We start from the raw sequence: 21,932 nt of genomic DNA, 5'->3' as shown, positions 1-21,932 counted from the left end.
AGTCACTGAGCTTATACTACAAGATTGAAGTTATGACTGCCTAAATGGGAAGATCAATGTGAGACAATGAGGCCTTCCACAGTTGGTCATATGAAGATACACCTCTGATTTCAGCTCTAGTTATTCTCCACAGACTTGCTTCTGTATCTTTATGTGCCCTGGCTGTTTAAATCTTTTGTCCAAATTAGCAACCTGTGTCAGATTTTCAGCTTGCGGCTGCTCCCGGCAGTTTACTGTCAGGCCTACATTGTGTTTTATCCTGAATTAATAGCATTTCTTCTTTCCTAACTGAACCCCAGGTTGTTGCCAAAACCACAGCTATTCTATTATTCATCTTTTCTACAGGGTCAACAAAGGGAAATGTGCTGTAGTCTTAGCTTTGAGACCTGGTTTTTTAACTCATTGATGGTGAGCTATTAATTAATGTTAAGAATAACCAAAGGATAAAATGTGTGAAACAATTCAGGAAGAAATCAGATGCAATATCCAGGAGAAGACTAGAAAATTAGACCGAATTTGTCTTCATTTTGGAATTTGAAGCTGCATTAGTCCTATGCTATAATAACACTAACAGGGCTGAGATATCCATATTGCAGACATCCCATTCAGTCACTGGTTAGCATGTGGCTTGGGGAACAGAATAGGATGCCAGCTATTATGTGTTAGTAATTACAATTTTGGATTGCCTTAAGGCTTCTGATAAATAATGTTATATATATTTTATCCCCAGGTTTTGATTAAATCATAGTTCTATACTTATTTTAAGAGTTAGATAATACATTGTTTAGATTGTTCTGTTTGTTCCAAGAGTAGATCTAGTTGGAGATTTCCAGGACACGTAAACACAAAACAAAACAATACAACAGAAAAAAAACAAAGAGAACAGATTAAATCTGGATTTAATTTTTATCATGATGGAGAAAGGAGGAGAACATTTTAAAATGCCTGTTCCTCTCCATTATTTCTCCTCTTGTCTTCCTCTCTCTCTCTCCTTCCCTCCCTCGCTGAATTCCTCACTACTCCTTCTCCTCATCCTTGTCTTCCTTCTTTTTACTATTCTCTCTCACCTTAGTTAGGCACTAACTTTATATATGTAATATATATAATATATATATACACACACATATATATACTTTTAAGTTCTAGGGTACATGTGCACACCGTGCAGGTTTGATACATAGGTATACATGTGCCATGTTGGTTTGCTGCACCCATCAACTCACCATTTACATTAGGTATTTCTCCTAATGCTATCCCTCCCCGAGCCCTCCACCCCCCAACAGGTCCCATTGTGTGATGTTTCCCGCCCTGTGTCCAAGCGATCTCATTGTACAATTCCCACCTATGAGTGAGAATATGCAGTGTTTGGTTTTCTGTCCTTGAGATAGTTTGCTCAGAATGATGGTTTCCAGCCTCATCCATGTCCTTGCGAAGGACCTGAACTCATCCTTTTTTATGGCTGCATAGTATTCCATGGTGTATATGTGCCACATTTTCTTAATCTAGTCTATCATTGATGGGCATTTGGTTTGGTTCCAAGTCTTTGCTATTGTGATAGTGCCACAATAAACATACGTGTGCATGTACCTTTATAGTAACATGATTTATAATCCTTTGGGTGTATACCCAGTAATGGGATTGCTGGGTCAAATGGTATTTCTGGTTCTAGATCCTTGAGGAATTGCCACATTGTCTTCCACAACGGTCAAACCAATTTACACTCCCACCAACAGCATAAAAGTGTTCCTATTTCTCCATATCCTTTTCAGCATCTGTTGTTTCCTGACTTTTTAATGATTGCCATTCTAACTGGTGTGAGATGGTATCTCATTGTGATTTTGATTTGCATTTCTCTGATGACCAGTGATGATGAGCATTTTTTCATGTGTCTGTTGGCTGCATAGATGTCTTCTTTTGAGAAGTGTCTGTTCATATCCTTTGCCCACTTTTTGATGGGATTGTTTGCTTTTTTCTTGTAAATTTGTTTGAGTTCTTTGTAGATTCTGGATATTAGCCCTTTGTCAGATGGGTGGAAAAATTTCTCCCATTCTATAGGTTGCCTGTTCACTCTGATGGTAGTTTGTTTTGCTATGCAGAAGCTCTTTAGTTTAATTAGATCCCTTTTGTCTATTTTGCCTTTTGTTGCCATTGCTTTTGGTGTTTTAGTCATGAAGTCCTTGCCCATGAGTTAGGCACTAACTTTCAAGCAGTGATGGTCTCAGATCTGTCTCTTGGTTGCCTTCACGCATTCCCTTCCACAGACTGTCTATCCTCAGCACCAATGTGAGGAATCCCAGTTGACTTTGTCATCTTGTTGTTCTCACTGATAACAGAAGTAAAAACCTAACATGCTATCTAACTTGAGATAGTGAGTGAACACATGGAGATGGAGAATGTGGAATATCTGTGAAATGAGAGGAGAAATATGTATAATACCTGAGGAAAAAAACAGATTAAAGTAACTCTGAAATAACTGGTGCTCTACCCAACTTATTCTTTTTTTTTTTTTTTTTTTTTTTTTTTTTGAGACAGAGTCTCGCTCTGTCACCCAGGCTGGAGTGCAGTGGCCGGATCTCAGCTCACTGCAAGCTCCGCCTCCCGGGTTTACGCCATTCTCCTGCCTCAGCCTGTCGAGTAGCTGGGACTACAGGCGCCCGCCACCACGCCGGGCTAATTTTTTGTATTTTTTAGTAGAGACGGGGTTTCACCTGGTTAGACAGGATGGTCTTGATCTCCTGATCTCGTGATCCGCCTGTCTCGGCCTCCCAAAGTGCTGGGATTACAGGCTTGAGCCACCACGCCTGGCCCCAACTTATTCTTATGCTATTCATTGGCATCCTGATAAATGCAACAAGCCAGAGGTTTAAGTCTTTGTCTTTTCCCTATTTTTCTTAGACATATTTGTTATTATCTTTAAAATGCATTAACAGAACATTAACTTTAAATACTTTCAGAAAATGTCCTACTTTATTGTTTTTACTTCAATGGTAGAGCTATTTTACTTGTAGTCTGCCTGTTTAAATCCACATTTCCCTGATAATGGGAGTAGGACATGCCCTTTTCAAAGGATCTCTGCTTTATGTTCTCATGTTATTTCTAAAATGGTCCATTTTGAAATTATGATTTGGATTTTCTAATTTAGGTAATTGCCCAGCAAAAAAGAAAAATGAAAAAAAAAAAAAAAAAAAAAAAACTTCTGGATTTATTTTTTTCCTTCATTAAAAGTAATGTAAGTGCTTAATTCTATTATAGTTCCAGTTTCCTCCCTCACTTTGTCTACCCAGACAAATACATGTGGATTATTTTCAATTTACTACTCTCCTATGTCCCATTGATTAAGGGAGATTAAATATGTAAAATAGCTGTGATAATTATTATACATTCCAACATAAAGTTATTTCTCCTGTTTGTTGCCCTGAAAACTGATGTAAGCTTGTTTTTGTGAGATCTGATTGACTCCAAAGACGATTTCCCAAAAGTCCTTTGCCTTTGAATCGTACTTCAGCTGCTTCCTCCTGCCTTCGTCCCCAACCTGGTCTCTTTCCTCTACCTTGGTTAAGAAAAATCATGACTAATTGGGACTATAGTGTAGTAGTCATTTGCTTATTTTTTTATTACAAGAAAATATTTCTATAAACTTAGATCATCATTGCCTTTCGCCTAGACATTTTAGGAGATTCTAGAACCTTTAAACCGTATATCAATTCTTTTCAAAAAGATGGGTTTTTTGTTTTTGTTTTTTTTTTTAAGATTACATGCATTTAGGGAAATTAATAGGTAGGAACATTTTCTTCTGTCCCTCTTTGAAGGAAGAAAACTCATTCTTAGTAAACTTGTCACTTCTCTATCTTACACAGTTCTGATGTGTTTTAAACCTCTTTTGGTTTTGCAATCTCAACTGCTCTGGCAGATGGATATTGTCTCGTAAACTAATGACATATTCAACTGAGAAAAGTTAGGGTTACTTCTTGAAAGAAGTTGAAGTAGTATTGAGTATAACCCTAGGCAGATTAAAAGGTGAGAAGAAGGCACCTTGTATATTACCAATTAGGTTGCAGAAATGTTGTAACACTACTACTGCTGCTGCTGCTGCTGCTGCTACTGCCGCTGCTGCTGCTGCTGCTACTGTCACTACTACTACTACTACTACTACTACTACTACTACTACTACTACTACTACTACTACTACTGCTGCTACTACTACTAGACAGCTAACATTTGTAAGCCTGTAAGATAAGGGAAACAATAATAACAAGCATTTATTGCACACTGACTTCATTCTAGGGAGAGGCTAAGTGCTTTGCTTGCATTTTTACATGGTAAGTCTTAACTAAACCACACCTTAACAAAGCCAGAATCCTCTATTAAGACTCCAGCTTGAAAAGTCAGCCTTTAATAAAATTCTGCATTTTTGTTCTAGCAGTTCTTGAACTTTTTGGTCTCAGAATCCCTTTACATTCTTAAAAATTAGAATTGAAAGAGCTTTTGTTTATATAGAATATGTCTAGTGTTATTTCTGCATTAGAAATTAAAGCTGCCTGGGGGCAGTGGCTCACACCTGTAATCCCAGTACTTTGGGAGGCAAAGGCAGGAGGATTGCTTGAGGCTAGGAGTTCGAGACCAGCCTGGGCAACATAGCCAGACCTAGTCTCTACAAAAAATTGAAAAATTAGCCAGGCGTAGTGGTGCACAGCTATAGTCCAAGCTACTCAGGAGGCTGAGGTGGGAGGACCCTTTGTGCCCAGGGGATCAAGCCTGCAGTGAGCCATGATCATACCACTGAACTTCAGCCTGGGCACATGATCATACCACTGAACTTCAGCCTGTCTCAAAAATGAAAACAAAAGAAAAAAAAAAGAAGTTAAAACTGAAAAAGTTCTAAAAATCCATTACATGTTAATCAAATAGCATGTTTTATGAAATATAACTGGTTTTCAAGACAAGATTTTTAAAAAGAGCAAGAAGAATGACATTTTGAGAGATATATGCATGTGTGTATATATGTATATGCATGTGTGTATATATGTATATGTGTGTGTGTATGTTTGTGTGTGTACATATATAGCAAATCTGATGCCTGACTTAATAGAAGGCAACTGGATTCTCATATCTGCTTCTGCATTCAATTTGTTGTTTTGATTGAAGTATATGAAGAAAAACTGGCGTCATGCAGATATGTAATTGGACAGGGGAAGGTTAGCCTATTCAGATAATTGTTGATATTTTTCTTTGCTACTATCCTAAACCCCACAAGTAGTTTCTTAAAGGTTAGGTGCAATGTGGAATCTGGAACCATATAATAAACCTTTCTTTTTTGTTTGTTTGTTTGAGACAGAGTCTCCTTCTGTTGCCTGAACTGGAGTGCAGTGGCGCAATCTTAGCTCACTGTAACCTCTGCCTCCCAGGTTCAAGTGGTTCTCCTGCCTCAGCCTCCCAAGTAGCTGGAATTACAGGTGCAGGCCATCACGCCCAGCTAGTTTTTGTATTTTTAGTAGAGACGGGTTTTCACTATGTTGGCCAGGCTACTCTCAAACTCCTGACCTCAAGTGATCCACCCGCCTCGGCCTCCCAAAGTGCTGGAATTACAAACATGAGCCACCATGTCTGGCCTATTGAACTTTTCATACTCCGTGTACTCATGAAGGAATGAAAGTAAAAAGGCAAATAATGTCTTTGTGTTATTGTAAAAATAGTTTGACCTTAAAGACTTTCTGAAAAGGTCCAGAAATCTCCAGAGGTCCCCAGAGCACACTTTGAGAACCTCTGGTATAAGCTTAGGGAAGTAACAAATAGCCCAACTAGCTGAAGACCATGAGTCAACATGTCCATGCCTTATTTACTTCAACAACTGTTTTTGAAGTCTGAGAGAGAAAAAAGAGACCAATAATTAACTCCTGCCTATCCTGCCAAGATATAGAGAAAATGGAGATAATGTTTCTAAAGTGATACAGACCTCTGGAAGTAAATAGATGAAAACTGTGATCCTAAAATTAAGTATGTGGTTTTCTCCTTGAATAAAATGAAATAAGAAGCATGTCAAAATGTATAGATATGGTAGATGCTTTCTTAAAGTGGCATGATCAGGTATAACGTATCATACTCAAAGCCTTTAAAATTAACCAGTCAATATTAATTGTGCTAAAATCATTGAGATTGTCAAATGCAGTGCTAATTTTGTATCTAGAAATAAATTTTCCCCTGAATTTTTTGTTTAAAAGAACTATCACTGCTTTTAGCTAGCACATAAAATAAAAAAGAACTTTCTATACACTTACTAAAGGAAACAACATATCTTCTATTTTTAAAAAAAGGAAGAAAAAAACACTTTTACCTGGCAGCTGAGATCGCAAAGCCTTATTTATTTGTTTGTGAACTATGCACCTGCATGCTTCATCTGTTTATAAACTAAACACTAACCTGTATAAGGAATATGTTTTTGCAACATTTACTCTTTTTTCTTCTCTTTTATGAGTGTGCTTTAATGGTGCATCAATTTGTTTTGCTAAAGAGTGAAATCATTTTATTTTCACTTGAATGTATACAAGAATTCTTGTCTTCCTATAAACTTTCAACGTATTAACTTGCATTACATTCCCCCGACAGTAAGTTGTTACCAATGATACACGTTGACTTTAACACAGCATTTATCTTGGGAAGGGAGAGGAAATATTTATTTGTATATATCATTTTGTTAGGGGAAATATTTTACGTGTAAACAAATGTATTCCTTGTAATGTTTTTGTTTGACTTTAGTTAAACTCTCTCACTAGAAGTAGAATAATCACCACTGATTTCTCTGAATATAGTTCAGATTTTCATTTTAGACCATTAAGAGAGCCACCCAAAATTATATTTTCAGATTCTCCTTTCTAATAGGTGTAAGGTATGGGACAGGTAGACTAGAGAGTTATAGAAAATGTGCAAGCAATAAACCTAAAGCATTAGTTCCCCACTCCTGCCTTTTTTTTTTTTTCTTAGATCAGTCTCATGAGCACCAGGGCTAGAGATAAATATATATGAGTTATCTATCAATATATGTCTGGTGGTGGTGATATCCTTTTGTTCCCCACCCAATACCCAAGGTTTTTTATAGCATATTTTAAAAATTGACTTGTGTGGAAAATATTTGATGACATTCTAGCCTGTCTTTTTGTTTTGTTTCTTTGAGACAGGGTCTTCTCTGTCAACCATGTTGGAGTGCAGTGGCACCATCACGTCTCACTGCAGCCTCAACCTCCCTGGCTCAAACGATCCTCCCGCCTCAGTCTCCTAAGTAGCTGAGACTACAGGCTCGCACAATCCCACCCGGCTAATTTTTCATATTTTTTGTAGAGATGGGGGTCTCCCTATGTTGCCCAGGCTGGTCTCGAACTCCTGGACTCAAGTGATCCACCCACCTCAGCCTCCCAAAGTACTGGGATTACAGGTGTGAGCCACTGCACCCAGCCTGACATTTTATCATGTCTTATAAAACATTTTATCTATACATTCCTGCTCAGTTCCATGTATCATGAAACAAAGGTTGAAATACTACTGCCTTAGAAGGAAATCAAATATATTTTAAAATATTAACAACTACTCCAGAAATCATCCAAGAGGGGGAAAAAACAGGAAGTGAGAAGAAAGCCATTATGGCTTTTGCTTTAAAATTTTCTTACAGATTTTGGGTAAACTCTTATATTTGACCTCAAATAGTTAAAAAAGAAAATAAAACTTTACGGATAGTCAAGATGATGTGAACGCTTATCTCAAGTATTCTCCAACACCAAATATGTAGCGTATTTTCCAACACCAGTTCTCTACCTCTCTGATTCTCTGACGCCAACTGGGTGTCCTACAATTCGATCCTGTTCTGGCACTAACTCCCCAGGTTGGTATCAAACAGATTTAAGGGCTGAGTCTTATAAGAGTGACCTCATTTTGGTCACCAGGCACAGGTATTGAGCCCCCAGGTTACCTGTACTTCTGTCTGACTCAGCTATAAATTCAAGGGTTTGCACATCCCGCCCCCAACCCCCCGACTCAGGATTGATATTTGCTATGGCAACTCACAGAAATCAGGAAGGTGCTATATACTATTACAGTTAATAAAAATGAACAGCCAAATGAAGAAGTACATAGGGCGAGGTCCAAAAGGGGCCAGAGCACAAGAGCCTCTGTCTCCATGAAGTTGATATATTCCACCCTCCCAGTGCATGGATGTGGTCACTGACTTGGAATTTCTCTAGTCCCTGTTGTTTAGGGCCTTTTATGGAAGTTCCATTACGTAGGCCTAATTGATTAAATCATTGGCCATTGGTGGTTGGACTCATCTCCAGACCCTGTCCCCTCCCCAGAGGCTGGGAGGTAGGGCAGAAAGTTCCCACACTCTTATGCCGTTGGCCCTTCTGGCAACCAGTTCCTATCCTGAAGTTGTCTAGGGCGTCGATGAGAGTCACCTCAGTGACATAGACTCAGGGATGGTTGAAAGGAACTGGTTTGAATAACAAAAGATGCTCCTTCTCTATCCTATCGCTCAGAAAATTCAATTTTAGGAGGTTAGTGCCAGGAATCGCGGACCAAGATGAAATATATTTTTGTTTTACTGCTGGGTTTCTTCTAGGTAGTGGAGACAAGGTTTTGGAGGTATGGCAAGGAGAGATAGTTTTCTTTTCATGCTGAACACTCCTGAATCTCCTCCCTAACAACATTCATTGCATCAGTTATCTATTGCTGCCTACCATAATACCCTTAAAACGTTAGTGGCTTAAAACAACAAACATTAACTGTCTTATAGTTTGTGAGGGACAGGAATTCAAGCACAGCATAACTAGGTGCTTCTGGCTCAGTCTCCCATGAGATGGCTGTGTAGCTGGCAGCCAGGCCTATGGTCTCATCTGAGGACTCTAAAAGGGTGAGGCACTTGCTCCCAAGTTCACACATGTGGTTGGACAGACCTCAGTCCTCACAACATGTGATCCAATTAAGAGAGAACAAGAAAGGGCCCCCAAAATGGAAGCCACAGACTTTTCACAACTTAGGTTCAGAAGTGATACCCCATCACTTCTGCCATATTCTGTTCATTAGATGTGAGTCAGTAAATCCAGTCTATACTCAAGGGGAGAGGATTACACAAGGGGATGAACAACAGGAGGTAAGATTATTGAGGCCTATTTTAGAGGCTACCTACCATATTCACCCAAACATAATGCATCTTGTTTTGGTAAGTGGTAAGAAACACGACAACAGATGAGGAAGGAAATTATAAGGACATTTATCTGATTACTTAGTCACTTTTACTTTCTAAAACTTCTCCAAAGTTTTGCTCAAAGTGTCTTCACTGATTAAAACCAGTTTTGATTAATTTTATAGTCAGTACCTGGATCTTGGCAAGAAAGCTGTGTACAAGCAAGGAAGTAAAATCTCAGTAGAAGAAAATGAGTTTAGCTTTGTTTGTTTGTTTATTTATTTATTTATTTATTTATTTATTTATTTATTGTCAAATTGTTAATGATCTCATATGCCCATGTTTTTAAAGGGAGAACCAGGTTTCATTGGTCCTCAAGGAGAACCAGGCTTACCAGGTTTACCAGGAACAAAAGTAAGTGGGCCTCTTTCTTTTTCTTCCTTTCCTTCCTTCCTTCCTTCTTTCTTTTCTTTTCTCTTTCTTCTTTCTTCTCTTTCTTTCTTCTTTCTCTCTCTCTTCCTTCCTTCCTTTCTTTTTTCTCTTTCTTCTTTCTTCTCTCCTTCTTTCTTCTTTCTCTCTCTCTCTCCCTTCATTCCTTCTTTCCTTCCTATCTTCCTTCCTTTCTTCTTTCTTTCCTTCCTTTCTCCCTTTCCTTCCTTTCTCCCTTTCCTTCCTCCATTCCTTCCTTCCTTCCCTTCGCTTCCTTTCCCTTCCCCTTCCTTTCCCTTCCCCTTCCTTTCCCTTCCCCTTCCTTTCCCTTCCCCTTCCTTTCCTTCCTTTCCTTCCTTCCTTCCTTCCTTCCTTCCCTCCCTCCCTCCCTCTCTCTCTCTCTTTCTTTCCTTCCTTCTTTCTTTCTTCCTTTCTTTCTCTCTCTTTCCTTCTCTCTTTATTTTCTTTCTTTCTTTTTCTTTCTTTTATTTTCTTTCTTTCTTTTCTTCCTCCCTCCCTCCTTCTTTCCTGCTTGATTTCTTCTTTCTGAAATTTTTGTCATATATTTTTAGTCCACTATGTTGAAAGAAATGTGGGATAACTTCATAATTTAGGTTGCCAGATATTTTTGCCTAATAGAGAATGAAAGCAGCTTAACCTACCTATTACTAACACTTCTAATGGGACCACTGTGTTTAATATTGAGTAGTGGAAAGTTAATTCTAGAAAGCCTTAGGCAAGACAACAGGATGGTGGAATATTTTAATTGTTCCACTTGTCCCCCAAATTGCTCCTAAACTGATAGGATGCTATTAGCCTCCTGGCCATATGGAAGAGTAGAGGAATTCTGAGGAGGAGAGATAGAACTCATTAACTGCTGCTCCTCATCACCATTTTCAGGATATACTTGTAAATCAAAGGTTATTACAATTCCCATTACTCCCCAGATTTCAAAGGCAAGTACTGATGTCATATACATTCCTAAGTGCCTCATCCCAAAAGGATCTACTCTGAATAATGTCTGCAAAAATATTCTATAATGAAAACCATCTCATGATCTTCTGCTTGGCAACCCTAGAGAGGGCTCTAAAAGCAAAATCTATGTGCTGCCATGTAAAAAAAAAAAAAAAAAATGCTGCTATGAATACAGTCAGACCCAGAGTTCTCTTTTAATCTACCCCGAAAGACATAAAAAGTACAGCTCTGATGATAGAACTGATAGAACTTTACTCATGACAGACTCATGAATCAAAGAAGGGGCAAAATTACATCAAACTACATTCTTTTATTTTTAAACCATAGCAGTCTTTGCCTCAATGTGTATTGCATTCAACAGAAATAAGCCAGGGATGATTTCCAAGAGTTACAGAAATATGTTCATGGTCTGTTCTGACAGAAGGGTCCTCATTTCTTCTGGTCAAGCGAAAATAACTCTAAACCTAGTAAATGGAAACTATGTGTGTCCTAGGGGGGACTGAAACTCCATCAGATTATGCAAAATTGTTTTCTTAAGAAATTTCTTCACATAATGAGCTGTCAGGCTTGTTAACAAAATATGAGGAATGTCTGTTTTAGCCTGAGCAGATTCACACAAGAAATGCCTTTCTGGAATAAAAAGAGAGAGAGAGAGCAAGAAAATAATGAGCATTCCCTGTTAATACAAGAACTGTTGGCCGGGCGCGGTGGCTCAAGCCTGTAATCCCAGCACTTTGGGAGGCCGAGACAGGTGAATCACGAGGTCAGGAGATCGAGACCATCCTGGCTCACACGGTGAAACCCCGTCTCTACTAAAAAATACAAAAAACTAGCCGGGCGAGGTGGCAGGCGCCTGTAGTCCCAGCTACTCGGGAGGCTGAGGCAGGAGAATGGTGTGAACCCGGGAGGCAGAGCTTGCAGTGAGCCAAGATCGCGCCACTGCACTCCAGCCCAGGCGACAGAGAGCAAGACTCCGTCTCAAAAAAAAAAAAAAAAAAAAAAAAAAAAAAACTGTTGTATTTATTCAGGCTTGCAGCCTCAGAGCCAGGGGAGGAAAGAAGGCAGCCTCGCAGATGGGCGTGATACACAAAGAAAGGGAGGCCTGGTCAATGAAGGAGAAAGCCAGGCGTGAAGTGGATCTAAAAGCTTGTGTGGCATTTTGTGTGCTATACAAGGGAAAATAGAGAAAACACAAGCAGTAGAGAGTGGAGTTCATTCCTAAATATCTTTTCTTTAGTTACCTGATTTTAAACTATTCTGCAGTTTCAGAAAAAGTTCCAGACATAGAGGCATGAAATCAACATTAATTACTGTTATGAAGAATCTAGCATGATTTTATAGACCAGGTACTCATATAACAGATACTACTCTGAACTCCAAATAAAAGTAAAGAATGTACTGTACCTATTTTGTATTTCCACAGAGGAGATATGGGTAGGAAATTCATTTTATTAACATTACTTTGAGGTTAATTGTCAGCTGAATTACCTACCTTAAATCAGCTGTTAAAACAGCAACATGCACGTGCACACGTATACACACATGAATATCATTTAAATATCTAATTCGTGTTGAATCCACATATGCTAAGTATAAATGTTATGGTTGGTTCAGTATGATAATGGGAAAGTCATGATTATTTTAAAAATCTCTTTCAGCTGAACACCACTCTTCTACTTGTGTAGACAATCTGGATTTGTACCACTAAATTCAGATTTAAAAAGTAGCTAAGACTATGTTTCTTATTGCCAACACAGTGAAGAGAGATCATAATCAAGGAAGATGTGTAATGGCATCAAAAAATGCTGCATCTTTTGTACCTACATTAGTACCTGAGAGGGACCTAGATCAGGCTAAGGAAATGGGGGGAGGAGCCTGGGAATGGTGGCTTGTGACTGTAATCCCAGCACTTTGGGAAGCTGAGGCAGGCAGATTGCTCGAGTCCAGGAGTTTGAGACCAGCCTAGGCAATGAGACGAGACCCCATCTCCACTTAAAATACAAAAATTATCTGGACATGCTGGCGCATGCCTGTAGTCCCAGCTACTTAGAAGGCTGAGGTGGAAGGATCACCTGAGCCCAGGAGGCAGAGGTTGCAGTGAGCCGAGATCACACCACTGCACCCCAGTCTGAGTGACAGTGTGAGACCCTGCCTCAAAAAAAAAAAAAAAAAAAAGAGGAAAAAAAAAAAAAAGAAAAGAAATGGGGCTATAGTCAGAATATTTTAGAATACTTTTACTAATATTGTTTATTCATTAATTCGCCAATGTTTTTACCAAATATTTTTCTGCATTTAAGCATGGGAAGTAAATGCAACAGCAACAGTTTCTATTCTCCTGAAGCTTACATTGCAGTGTGGGCGAGGAACAGATGGAAGGAGGGCAAGAAGTAAACAAATAAATAATATGATTTCAGAGAGTGATAGGGAACTAATAAAGGATGTAACAAAAAGTGATTCTAGGTGGGTGTGGTGGTGCACACCTGTCATCCTACCTACTCAGGAGGCTGAGGCCAGAGGACTACTTGAGCCCAGGAGTTTGAGGCTGTAGTGTGCTATGATAGTGCCTGTAAATAGCCACTGTACTCCAGCCTGGGCAACATAGCAAGATCCCCTCTCTAAAAAGATATAAATGTTAAAAAGTAAAGATGTAAGGGCCGGGCACGTTGGCTCAAGCCTGTAATCCCAGCACTTTGGGAGGCTGAGACGGGCGGATCACGAGGTCAGGAGATCAAGACCATCCTGGCGAACACAGTGAAACCCCGTCTCTACTAAAAAATACAAAAATCTAGCCGGGCGAGGTGGCGGACGCCTGTAGTCCCAGCTACTCGGGAGGCTGAGGCAGGAGAATGGCGTAAACCTGGGAGGCGGAGCTTGCAGTGAGCTGAGATCCGGCCACTGCACTCCAGCCTGGGCGACAGAGCGAGACTCCGTCTCAAAAAAAAAAAAAAGAAAAAGAAAAAGAAAAAAGAAAAGTAAAGATGTATAGACTTCACTCTTGTGGCAAACTACAGATAAATGATTTTTAAGGAGTTTTCATAGTGGACTGTTTTAGAATTATACTGTAATTCTTAAAGTAAAATATTAACAGAAACACCAAATACTTTACAGTTTTTTAATAATTTTCATATACCAATAGAAGCTCCTTAGTCTCACTCAACAGGGTAATGGGGTGGGGGATGACAAAAAGCAAAAAGCCCTTTCGTTTCTGGGCCATTGTGTCTATCTCCTGTATCTAGAGAAGTCCCTTGTCTTTCTCTCAACCTCTCCATTTTCACAACCTCTTCAGTTGCTGTTGAGAAGCCTACTGAGTCTTTAACTCTTGCCTCCTGTCTTTCTTAACCCTTGACTAACCTATCCCACCTCCCCTACAAAACCACAAAAGCTTCCCAAAGTGGGCATGATACAGATAAGGATCTTGGAATTTAAAGCCCTACATGACCCACCACAGATCCAATTCTATTTTCTTATCTTTTCCAAGATGAAGTATTTCCTTCAGTGAGGAGAGCACCTCTTTCATCCATAAATATGTCATCAACAGTCTGAATTCTAAATTTTTGATGATTGAAATTCTATCCCTTATGCAAGAAGCCAGATAGATACTCTTTACTCTGTGTTTAGGGAGTATTAAAAGGTACCATCTTCCTGGAGGGCAATTTAACAAGTTTTTAAAAATATTCATACTTTTTGACCTAGCAATTTTCCAACCAGGAATTTATCCTCAGAAAATGATGAAAGATGTGCAAAGATGTACATTTAAAACATTTATGCAAAAATGGAAGTTTGAGTACCATCAGTTTTACCCACTTTAAAAGCTTTGTGACTTGGAACAAGTTACTTAACCTCTCCAAACTTTGGCTTCCTCATCTGTAGAATATGCATAATAAAACTTTTCTCATCTATCCTGAGGATTAAATAGGATAATGCATGTAAAGTGTTTTGTGCAGTTCTTGCACTCATCCATGCTACAGTCATTAACAGCAATAATTATGAAATAAACCCTACTCATCCTTCAGGACACAATTCAAGTCTCACCTCCAGGGATCCAATCCACAATAACAGAAATCAATGGGGATTCCCCTTCTGTCATATATGGCCTTATATTACTCCTTAATCCTGAACTATTTTGGTTTTTTGCGGCTCTTGTCTGCCTAACTACATCACTAGGTCCTTGAGGACAGTAGTCATATTTATACTTCACAGAGATATGAATATATTAAAAAAACTATAAAACCTGTGTGACTAGCACTATTCTGAACACTTTTATATTCATAAACTATGAGATGAGTATTATTAACTTTGTCCATTTTACAGAGGAAACTGAGGTGTACAGAACCTAACTAACTTACCCTAGAACACAGAATTGGTAAATAGCAGAGCCAGGAGTAAAACCTAAGATGCTGGATTACAGAGCCAGAAACTTAACCACTTTGCCATGCTTCTTGCCAGCAGTTCTTAAAAAGTGACTGCAGAATGAAAATGGATATTCGTTCCTATTTTGAGGTATAATGATGGTCTTTATCAATTCCATTTAAAGGTCTTTCTATTTACCAACATAGCTATTTGACAGGCATTTACCAAACCATTTCCTTATCCATAAAATGGGGATGATAATACAAACATTGGATAATTGCATATTAGTCAAGGTTCTCCAGAGAGACAGAACCAATAGGATATATCCAGGGAGATAGATAGATGAGTGGGGATTTATTAGGGTAATTGGCTCATGGAATTATGGAGGCTGAGAAGTCCCACAACTGGCTATCTGCAAGCTGGAGGAGACCCTGGGTTGACAGTAGCATGGCTCAGTCCAAGTTGGAAAGCCTCAGGTCCAGGGAGGCAGATGGTGTAACTTTCAGTCTGAGGCTGAAGGCATGAGAGCCTGAGGGGCACTGGTGCAAGTCCCAAAATCCAAAGACAAGAACCTGGAGTTCTGATGTCCAAGGACTGAGAGGAAGGGCTCTCAGCTCTGGAAGACAGAGTTTGCCTTTCCTCTTCTATCTGGGCCCTCAGCAGATTTAATGGTGCCGCCTCACATTGAAAGTAGATCTTCCTCATTCAGTCAATAGACTCACCCACCAGTCTCCTCCATTAACACCTTCATAGACACACCCAGAGCAATGCTTCATTATCTTTCTATGTGTCCCTTAATCCAGTCAAGTTGACACCTAAAATTAACCATCACAAATTGTTTTGATTATAAAATAATTCATGTTAAGAGATAACATGAATAAATAAAATGCTGGGTACTGGGTAAATCAATGAAAACTCTCTTCTTTCTTTGGTTTCATTCAACTCATTTATTAATCTACAGGGACCAGCCTGGGTTGGGGGAATGGCCATTTACCTGTTTTGCAATTTGTGACAGGGTGAACGGGGGGAAGCAGGGCCTCCTGGAAGAGGTGAGCGAGGGGAACCCGGAGCCCCCGGACCAAAGGTCAGTTATTCTTACATTGGAAAATAACCATTCACTGGCTTGATTTGATTTAGAACACAAAAAACGAAAACATTCTCAACAGGTATTAAAACAGCCCAAATCACAAATTGTTTGTTGAAATGCACACCAACTGGTTCTTTCCAAAAGAGATTTTACGATTCATCTCACCCTGTTTACTCTGTTCAGTGAGCAAACTGATAGCATATCCAAATGTAAAAGAAGTGCTGTCATATTAACACATTATCACTCAATGTGTATTAAGACTTACTGAGAAAAGATCCCTGTTGGTAAGTGCTGTGTTAGTTTCTATGGTAACTTAATGGGGCATAACACCTTGAAAATATTAGAGCTAAGGACTTATTTGACTGTTTAACCTTATTCATTTAAACTTTCTGCAAACTAGTATGGTCACACTTTATTTTAATAGCCCCTCCTGGAGACACAGGAAACGATTTACTCTTTGATGAAAAGGAAATTGATGCAGGCCAACACTGTTGAGACTAATGAGAATTATTCACAGAACTCTTCTCATCCACTGATGGGAGGGCAGCCTTCAGAATAATAATGGAATGAACTGATGATATAGTGATGATACTTATGTTTAGTATTATAATAACCAGCATTCTGTAGAGCCATATATTGAGGCAGTTAAAATAAAGTGTTTCCATTTTTCTTCATTATTCTGAGTGACTGCTAATTTCTTTTCTTCTGTTCTTATCTCCTCTATAATTTTATCTTTTTCATACTCTTATTCTCCTGTAATAGGGAAAACAAGGTGAATCAGGAAGTAGAGGCCCAAAGGGGTCAAAGGTCAGTAACCAGATAACCATTTAAATATAACATGAGGCCTTCAAGATCTGTGCTTTTTACCTTTGCCACAGAGGCATGTTTTTCATGTTTTAGATTAAACTCTTTCACACAGTGGAATTGCAATACTTATTGCAAAATGGATTGCAGTATCTCTATGATGATATCTCAAAACAATACGTTTATTTCATCTTGCTTGTTTTTGCATAGTCTTGTGCTTCAGAAAATTCCTTAAGAAAAGTTGTATTTCCTATTTCATAGGAATAGCTTCTTGGGAAAAAATTAAGAACTTTCCTTAAATTATGTATTATATAATCTAATTTTTCATTTCCTGGCTATCTTTGTGATAAATGCTCAAATTATACTCTGCTTTTTAATTGACTCCCTTCGTTGCATTGAAATTTTATTGCCAATTGAAATTCTCCTCTATATCATACTCTTTATACTATCTGCAATAACATATATAGTGTCAGCAGAATCATGTTATTTAAAATGCTGTTAGCTACTAACATGGAAAAAAATGTGTGCAAGATGAAGAAAACAGAGAGCAAAGATTATTAATGCTGCATTCATAGCAAATTTATTATGATCAATGTTATTAGCATACTGTGGATGGGAAGAATTATAATCTTTTTTCCTGCTTATCTTTATTCATCCTTCCTTACCCAGTTTATGGGAATCTGTACAAAGACGTATAAAAATGCTTTGAAGTCTGTACAGAAAAAGAACCCTATCGATTTAAGGCTGTTTTAAAGAACCTTTAAATCTACACAGGTTCGAATCTCTTCTCCAAAGTTTCAGTTTACATTTCTAAGAATGTTGAGGGCTTAGACTATTCCTGCTGCTCTACAGTTGAGGTAATGCCACCATCACTGAAACGTCAGATAAATTTCATATTGCACTGAAAAAAGAGCGTTGGGTTTGCCCTGCCGCTGACCTTCAGCCCTGCCAACCTGTTCCAGCTGGCTGCTGTCCACTTCAGCACTGTCTTAGTGTTAAAATGCCTATATCTACAGATGAAATTTTCCTTAGATCCACATCATCAGAGGGAGGCCTAGCCTGTGACCTTCCTTTCCTAATTCTCCCTAGAATGAGCTCTGTACTCCTTTCCTGTCCCAATTATCTATACTTTTCTTCTCAGAGGAAAAACAACACAATTGTTGGCTCTTTTTCCCTTTGCCCCAAATCTCTTCATAAAAAGGAAGAACATATCTCAATCTGCAAGGTAAAAATTTACTCTGGGTGCCATAGAAACCTCTTGCTTTGCCTTTGCAGATCCTACCTAGTGAGACAGTTAGCATATATATTGTTGTTTCAAAATACTCTATTACCTGAAAAGGGAATTTTTTTAAAAAAGGAATTTTAGTTCTTTTCAAGCTGTATCTTAAAAAAAGCATTTGCCATTTTGGTGGTGGTTGCTGTTATTTTTCACTTCAGAAGTTCATATTAAAGGTGCTTCTGTATGGTATAAATACATTCTTAGATGAGAGATTTCTAGACTCTCCCACTTCTAATTAAGTTTTTTCTCTTTCCAATGGGAAAAGGGGGATCGTGGAGACAAAGGGGACTCTGGAGCTCAGGGACCAAGGGTGAGTGTTCCTCTCATCCATCTAAACTTTTGCTTCCTACAATCGCAGATTGGAATTCATGTCATGGCTGTTCATATGACATCTGTATTAATAATACTCAATAATAGTATTGAAGGTAGACTACTGTAATTATTCCTGAGATGCCCCTACTTCCTTTTCTTTCCTCACCAGAAGCAGTGAGTATAGGGATTCCAACACATAAACTAAGTTTCTTTGAGAAGGTTTGAAGAACTCCCCCTGTCTACTTTCCCTCTGTTCCCATCCAGCTAATGGAATTTTCCACTTTTCAATTAACTCAATTATAAAGAAAGCAATAACCCATATGTTCAGCATCCTTTTTAAAAAAAAGTCAGGGAATTATGACATGACTAATGGAAGTTAAGTAGCAGATCTAGTAAGTAGGGTAGAAGTCTTAAAAATATACATGTATTCTATTATTTGTTCCCTATTTGGTTTAATTTTTGTGGCATTCATTCCTGATGGGAAAGCCAACATTTTTCTACAGAACAATGTTCTATCTTTTTAAAGAATGAGGGCCAGATGCAGTGGCTCACACCTGTAATCCTAGCACTTTGGGATACCAAGGCTGGTGGATCACCTGAGGTCAGGAGTTCAAGGCCAGCCTGCCTAACATGGTGAAACCCCAACTCTACTAAAAATACAAAAATTAGCTGGGCATGGTGGTGCATGCCTGTAATCCCAGCTACATGGGAGGCTGAGGCAGGAGAATTGCTTGAACCTAGGAGGCAGAGGTTGCAGTGAGCCGAGATCACGCTACTGCATTCCAGCCTGGGCAACAGAACGAGACTCCATCTCAAAAAAAGAATGAGGAAGCAATATATGAAGTATGGATGAGGAACAAAAGGTTGGAGGATACTTTAATAAATATGAATAAAGCAAATAAAATTGTACAGGTCACATCAGAGTAGCCTATATTGTAATTTTCAGAAAATAGTTTCAAAAATTAAATCGTATTTTTAAATCAGATTTCATATATTGAACCTACCAAAAACAGGATGTAAGAAGTGGTTTGCCTCCTTTGAAATAAGGATACATTTTGAACATAATTATTTATATATTCTAATGTACAGTTGGGCCTTAGTAGGGAAATGATGGTCAGAGAGAGCTGTGAATTATGTTTCTGTTTCTGCCATAGTCCACCCTACATGCTAAGCTAATATCCATGATTTTCCCTTGATTGGTTTTGTCATAGGGTCCACCTGGTCAAAAAGGGGATCAAGGAGCCACTGAGATCATAGACTACAACGGCAACCTCCACGAAGCCTTACAGGCAAGTGACTGCTCCCTGCCCTGACATACACTGAGAAGGATGCTGAGGAGCACCCATGTAATGTGTGCAAATATGAGCTTCCACACCCTCTATCCTCAGAGGACTCCACTGCTCAAGGCACCCCTTCTCCCTGTTCTCAAGAACGCATCCCCTTCTCTCTGCCCCAGTTTATCTTCTTTATTTTGTAGCATTTTTCAATCCTTTCTTTCCTTTCCTTTCCACCTTCAGATATAGTTAAGCCTTATGAGGGATAAACCTTGTGTTAGTTTGGCCAAGTTTTGCCTCCTTGCTTGCAGAGGGAGCGTGGCAAGGTAATCAAGAGCTCTGTGCCTCTGGGGCTGGAGTTGCTTGCATTCAAATCTCAGCTCTCTTGCTTACTAAATGTGTGACCTAGGGCAAGTTATTTCACTTCTCTGTGCCTCAGTTTCCCTGTCTACAGAATGAGGATGGTAGCAGTATCTGCCTCATAGCATTGTTGAGAAGACCAAATGGCACAATATATATTATACTCTTAGTATAAGAGTAAGCACATAGTAAGCCCTCTATAAGTATTTCTTATTATTGCTACCATATAATTCTTTTCATCTCATTAAGTAAGCAATTGACTATGTGGCTTGTCTCTATGACCTTTGCTTCCTATTCATTCTTTTCATGTTTAGACTCCTGCATTCTAGCCTTTATCATCATTCTGTTGCAGCTTCTCTTACAAAGGTCAACGATAACCTCTACGTCAAGTCCACTGGACTCATCACCCCTGACTTTTATTGATATCAAACCACCTTCCTTTTGAAACTTTTTTTTTTTTGGTCTCTCTGACCTACTTTCATTTCATTTTTTCCATTTTTCTTCTCTGGCGTATCACCTGTATTTTGGTGTTTCTAATTTCTCTGTCTATTTCCTAGTATCCGCAAATCTCTGATCTTTTCTTGGTACAGCCAGTCCCTCTGTGTTCTTCCACATTATGGCTCTCAATTCTTTCATCTCCAGATATAATCTGTGTATGCTCCCAGCTGTCCAAGAATATTTTCATTATGGATGTGTGAATGCTTTATCAACTTCCACCAATACACACAATTATACTGGTTACCTTCCCCACCTTCCAAATGAGTCCCTTTTTTAAGTAACCGGTTTCTGTTAGTGATATCGTGAATCTGGATTTTGGGGGAATAGAAAGTTTAGAGCCATTTTTAAACTATTCTTAGTCCTTTACTTATTCTATCTCACCAAGGGGCTTCTATTCCCCTTTTCAAAGTATCTCTTGAGATTGCCTGTTCTTTCCATTTCCAACTGAGTCCACATCCTGTTTATTTCATGCCTAACACAGCAACAGCTCCCTGACCAATGACTCTTTCCCTAGTACCTCGTTGTCCTTCTAATTCATCTTGTGTATCACTCCAAGATTAATTTTTATAAATGATCATGGCTTCGATGTTTCTAATTTGCTCAGAAACCTAATGACCCCCCTTCTTGCCTACTCTATCAAGCCAAAGCTTCTCCATCCTAAGCCTCTCTAGTCATGCCCTTCCTGTGGAAAACTTTTCATTTCTCCACAGCAGAGTCTCCCCTGGTATAATCATTTTTATCATATCCATACAAATCTCCCCCTTTTTGCCTGTGTTCATCCCACTCTTCTTTCCTTTCTTTCCCATATAAATTCTACACATCAATCCACTGCTGCCACTCAGATGAGTTCTTCCTCTTAATCCAAACATTAGTAGTGGGGTTCTGGTGGTTTACCATTGAAAATCAAACTCCATAGTTGATTTCAGTCTTACCTCTTATGAGATTGTAAGCTTGGTGACAGAAAAACATTTTATGCTTATATTGTCTAGATATGTAAATATTAAATAAATGGTTATTGGTTGAATAAGTATGCTTAACTCATGTACAAGCCATTTCTTTGCTTGTAAGCCAAATTAGTTGTTTTAAATATTTCTCTGCCACTTTGTACCTGTTTGATTTTTCCATCTTTATGATTTTACTAACACAATCTAATTATGACAGATCTGTACCTCTAATAGGTTCTTTGCTACAACTATCATTTTTAACTAGTAGAGTCCTAAGTCTTTTTTTTTTTTTTTTAATCTATCTTCAGCTCAGCCTATTTTTTGGCCTTTTCATTCTTTTTCTTCTGGTAAAATACAAAGAGAAGCATGTTTACTGCTTGGAGAAGTGTTGCTTGGACAGTATCTTTAGTCAAGAGCTTGAATTAGTGTTCCTCTGTGTAACTGGATTCGACGT

At 38.7% G+C, this 21,932-nt stretch overlaps 1 protein-coding gene across 2 annotated transcripts in view; it reads left to right on the top strand.

Annotated features, from left to right (window-relative positions):
- Nucleotides 1–21,932, top strand: part of COL25A1 (collagen type XXV alpha 1 chain) — a 496,532-nt gene that overhangs the window by 424,411 nt on the left and 50,189 nt on the right. Inside the window, exons 20-24 of one of the 2 annotated variants that reach the window (XM_023219885.3) lie at nt 9,518–9,580; nt 15,936–16,004; nt 16,770–16,814; nt 18,356–18,400; nt 19,614–19,691. In XM_023219885.3, the coding sequence (XP_023075653.1) occupies nt 9,518–9,580; nt 15,936–16,004; nt 16,770–16,814; nt 18,356–18,400; nt 19,614–19,691 (300 nt within the window). The remainder of the gene's footprint in view (nt 1–9,517; nt 9,581–15,935; nt 16,005–16,769; nt 16,815–18,355; nt 18,401–19,613; nt 19,692–21,932) is intronic. The other variant, XM_023219886.3, reaches the window with a different exon arrangement.

Source organism: Piliocolobus tephrosceles, chromosome 3 (genome assembly GCF_002776525.5).
Source record: "Piliocolobus tephrosceles isolate RC106 chromosome 3, ASM277652v3, whole genome shotgun sequence".
NCBI classification, from domain to species: Eukaryota; Metazoa; Chordata; class Mammalia; order Primates; family Cercopithecidae; genus Piliocolobus; species Piliocolobus tephrosceles.
Note: the sequence above shows the minus strand (reverse complement) of the source record. Positions and strands in the feature narration are given on the sequence as shown.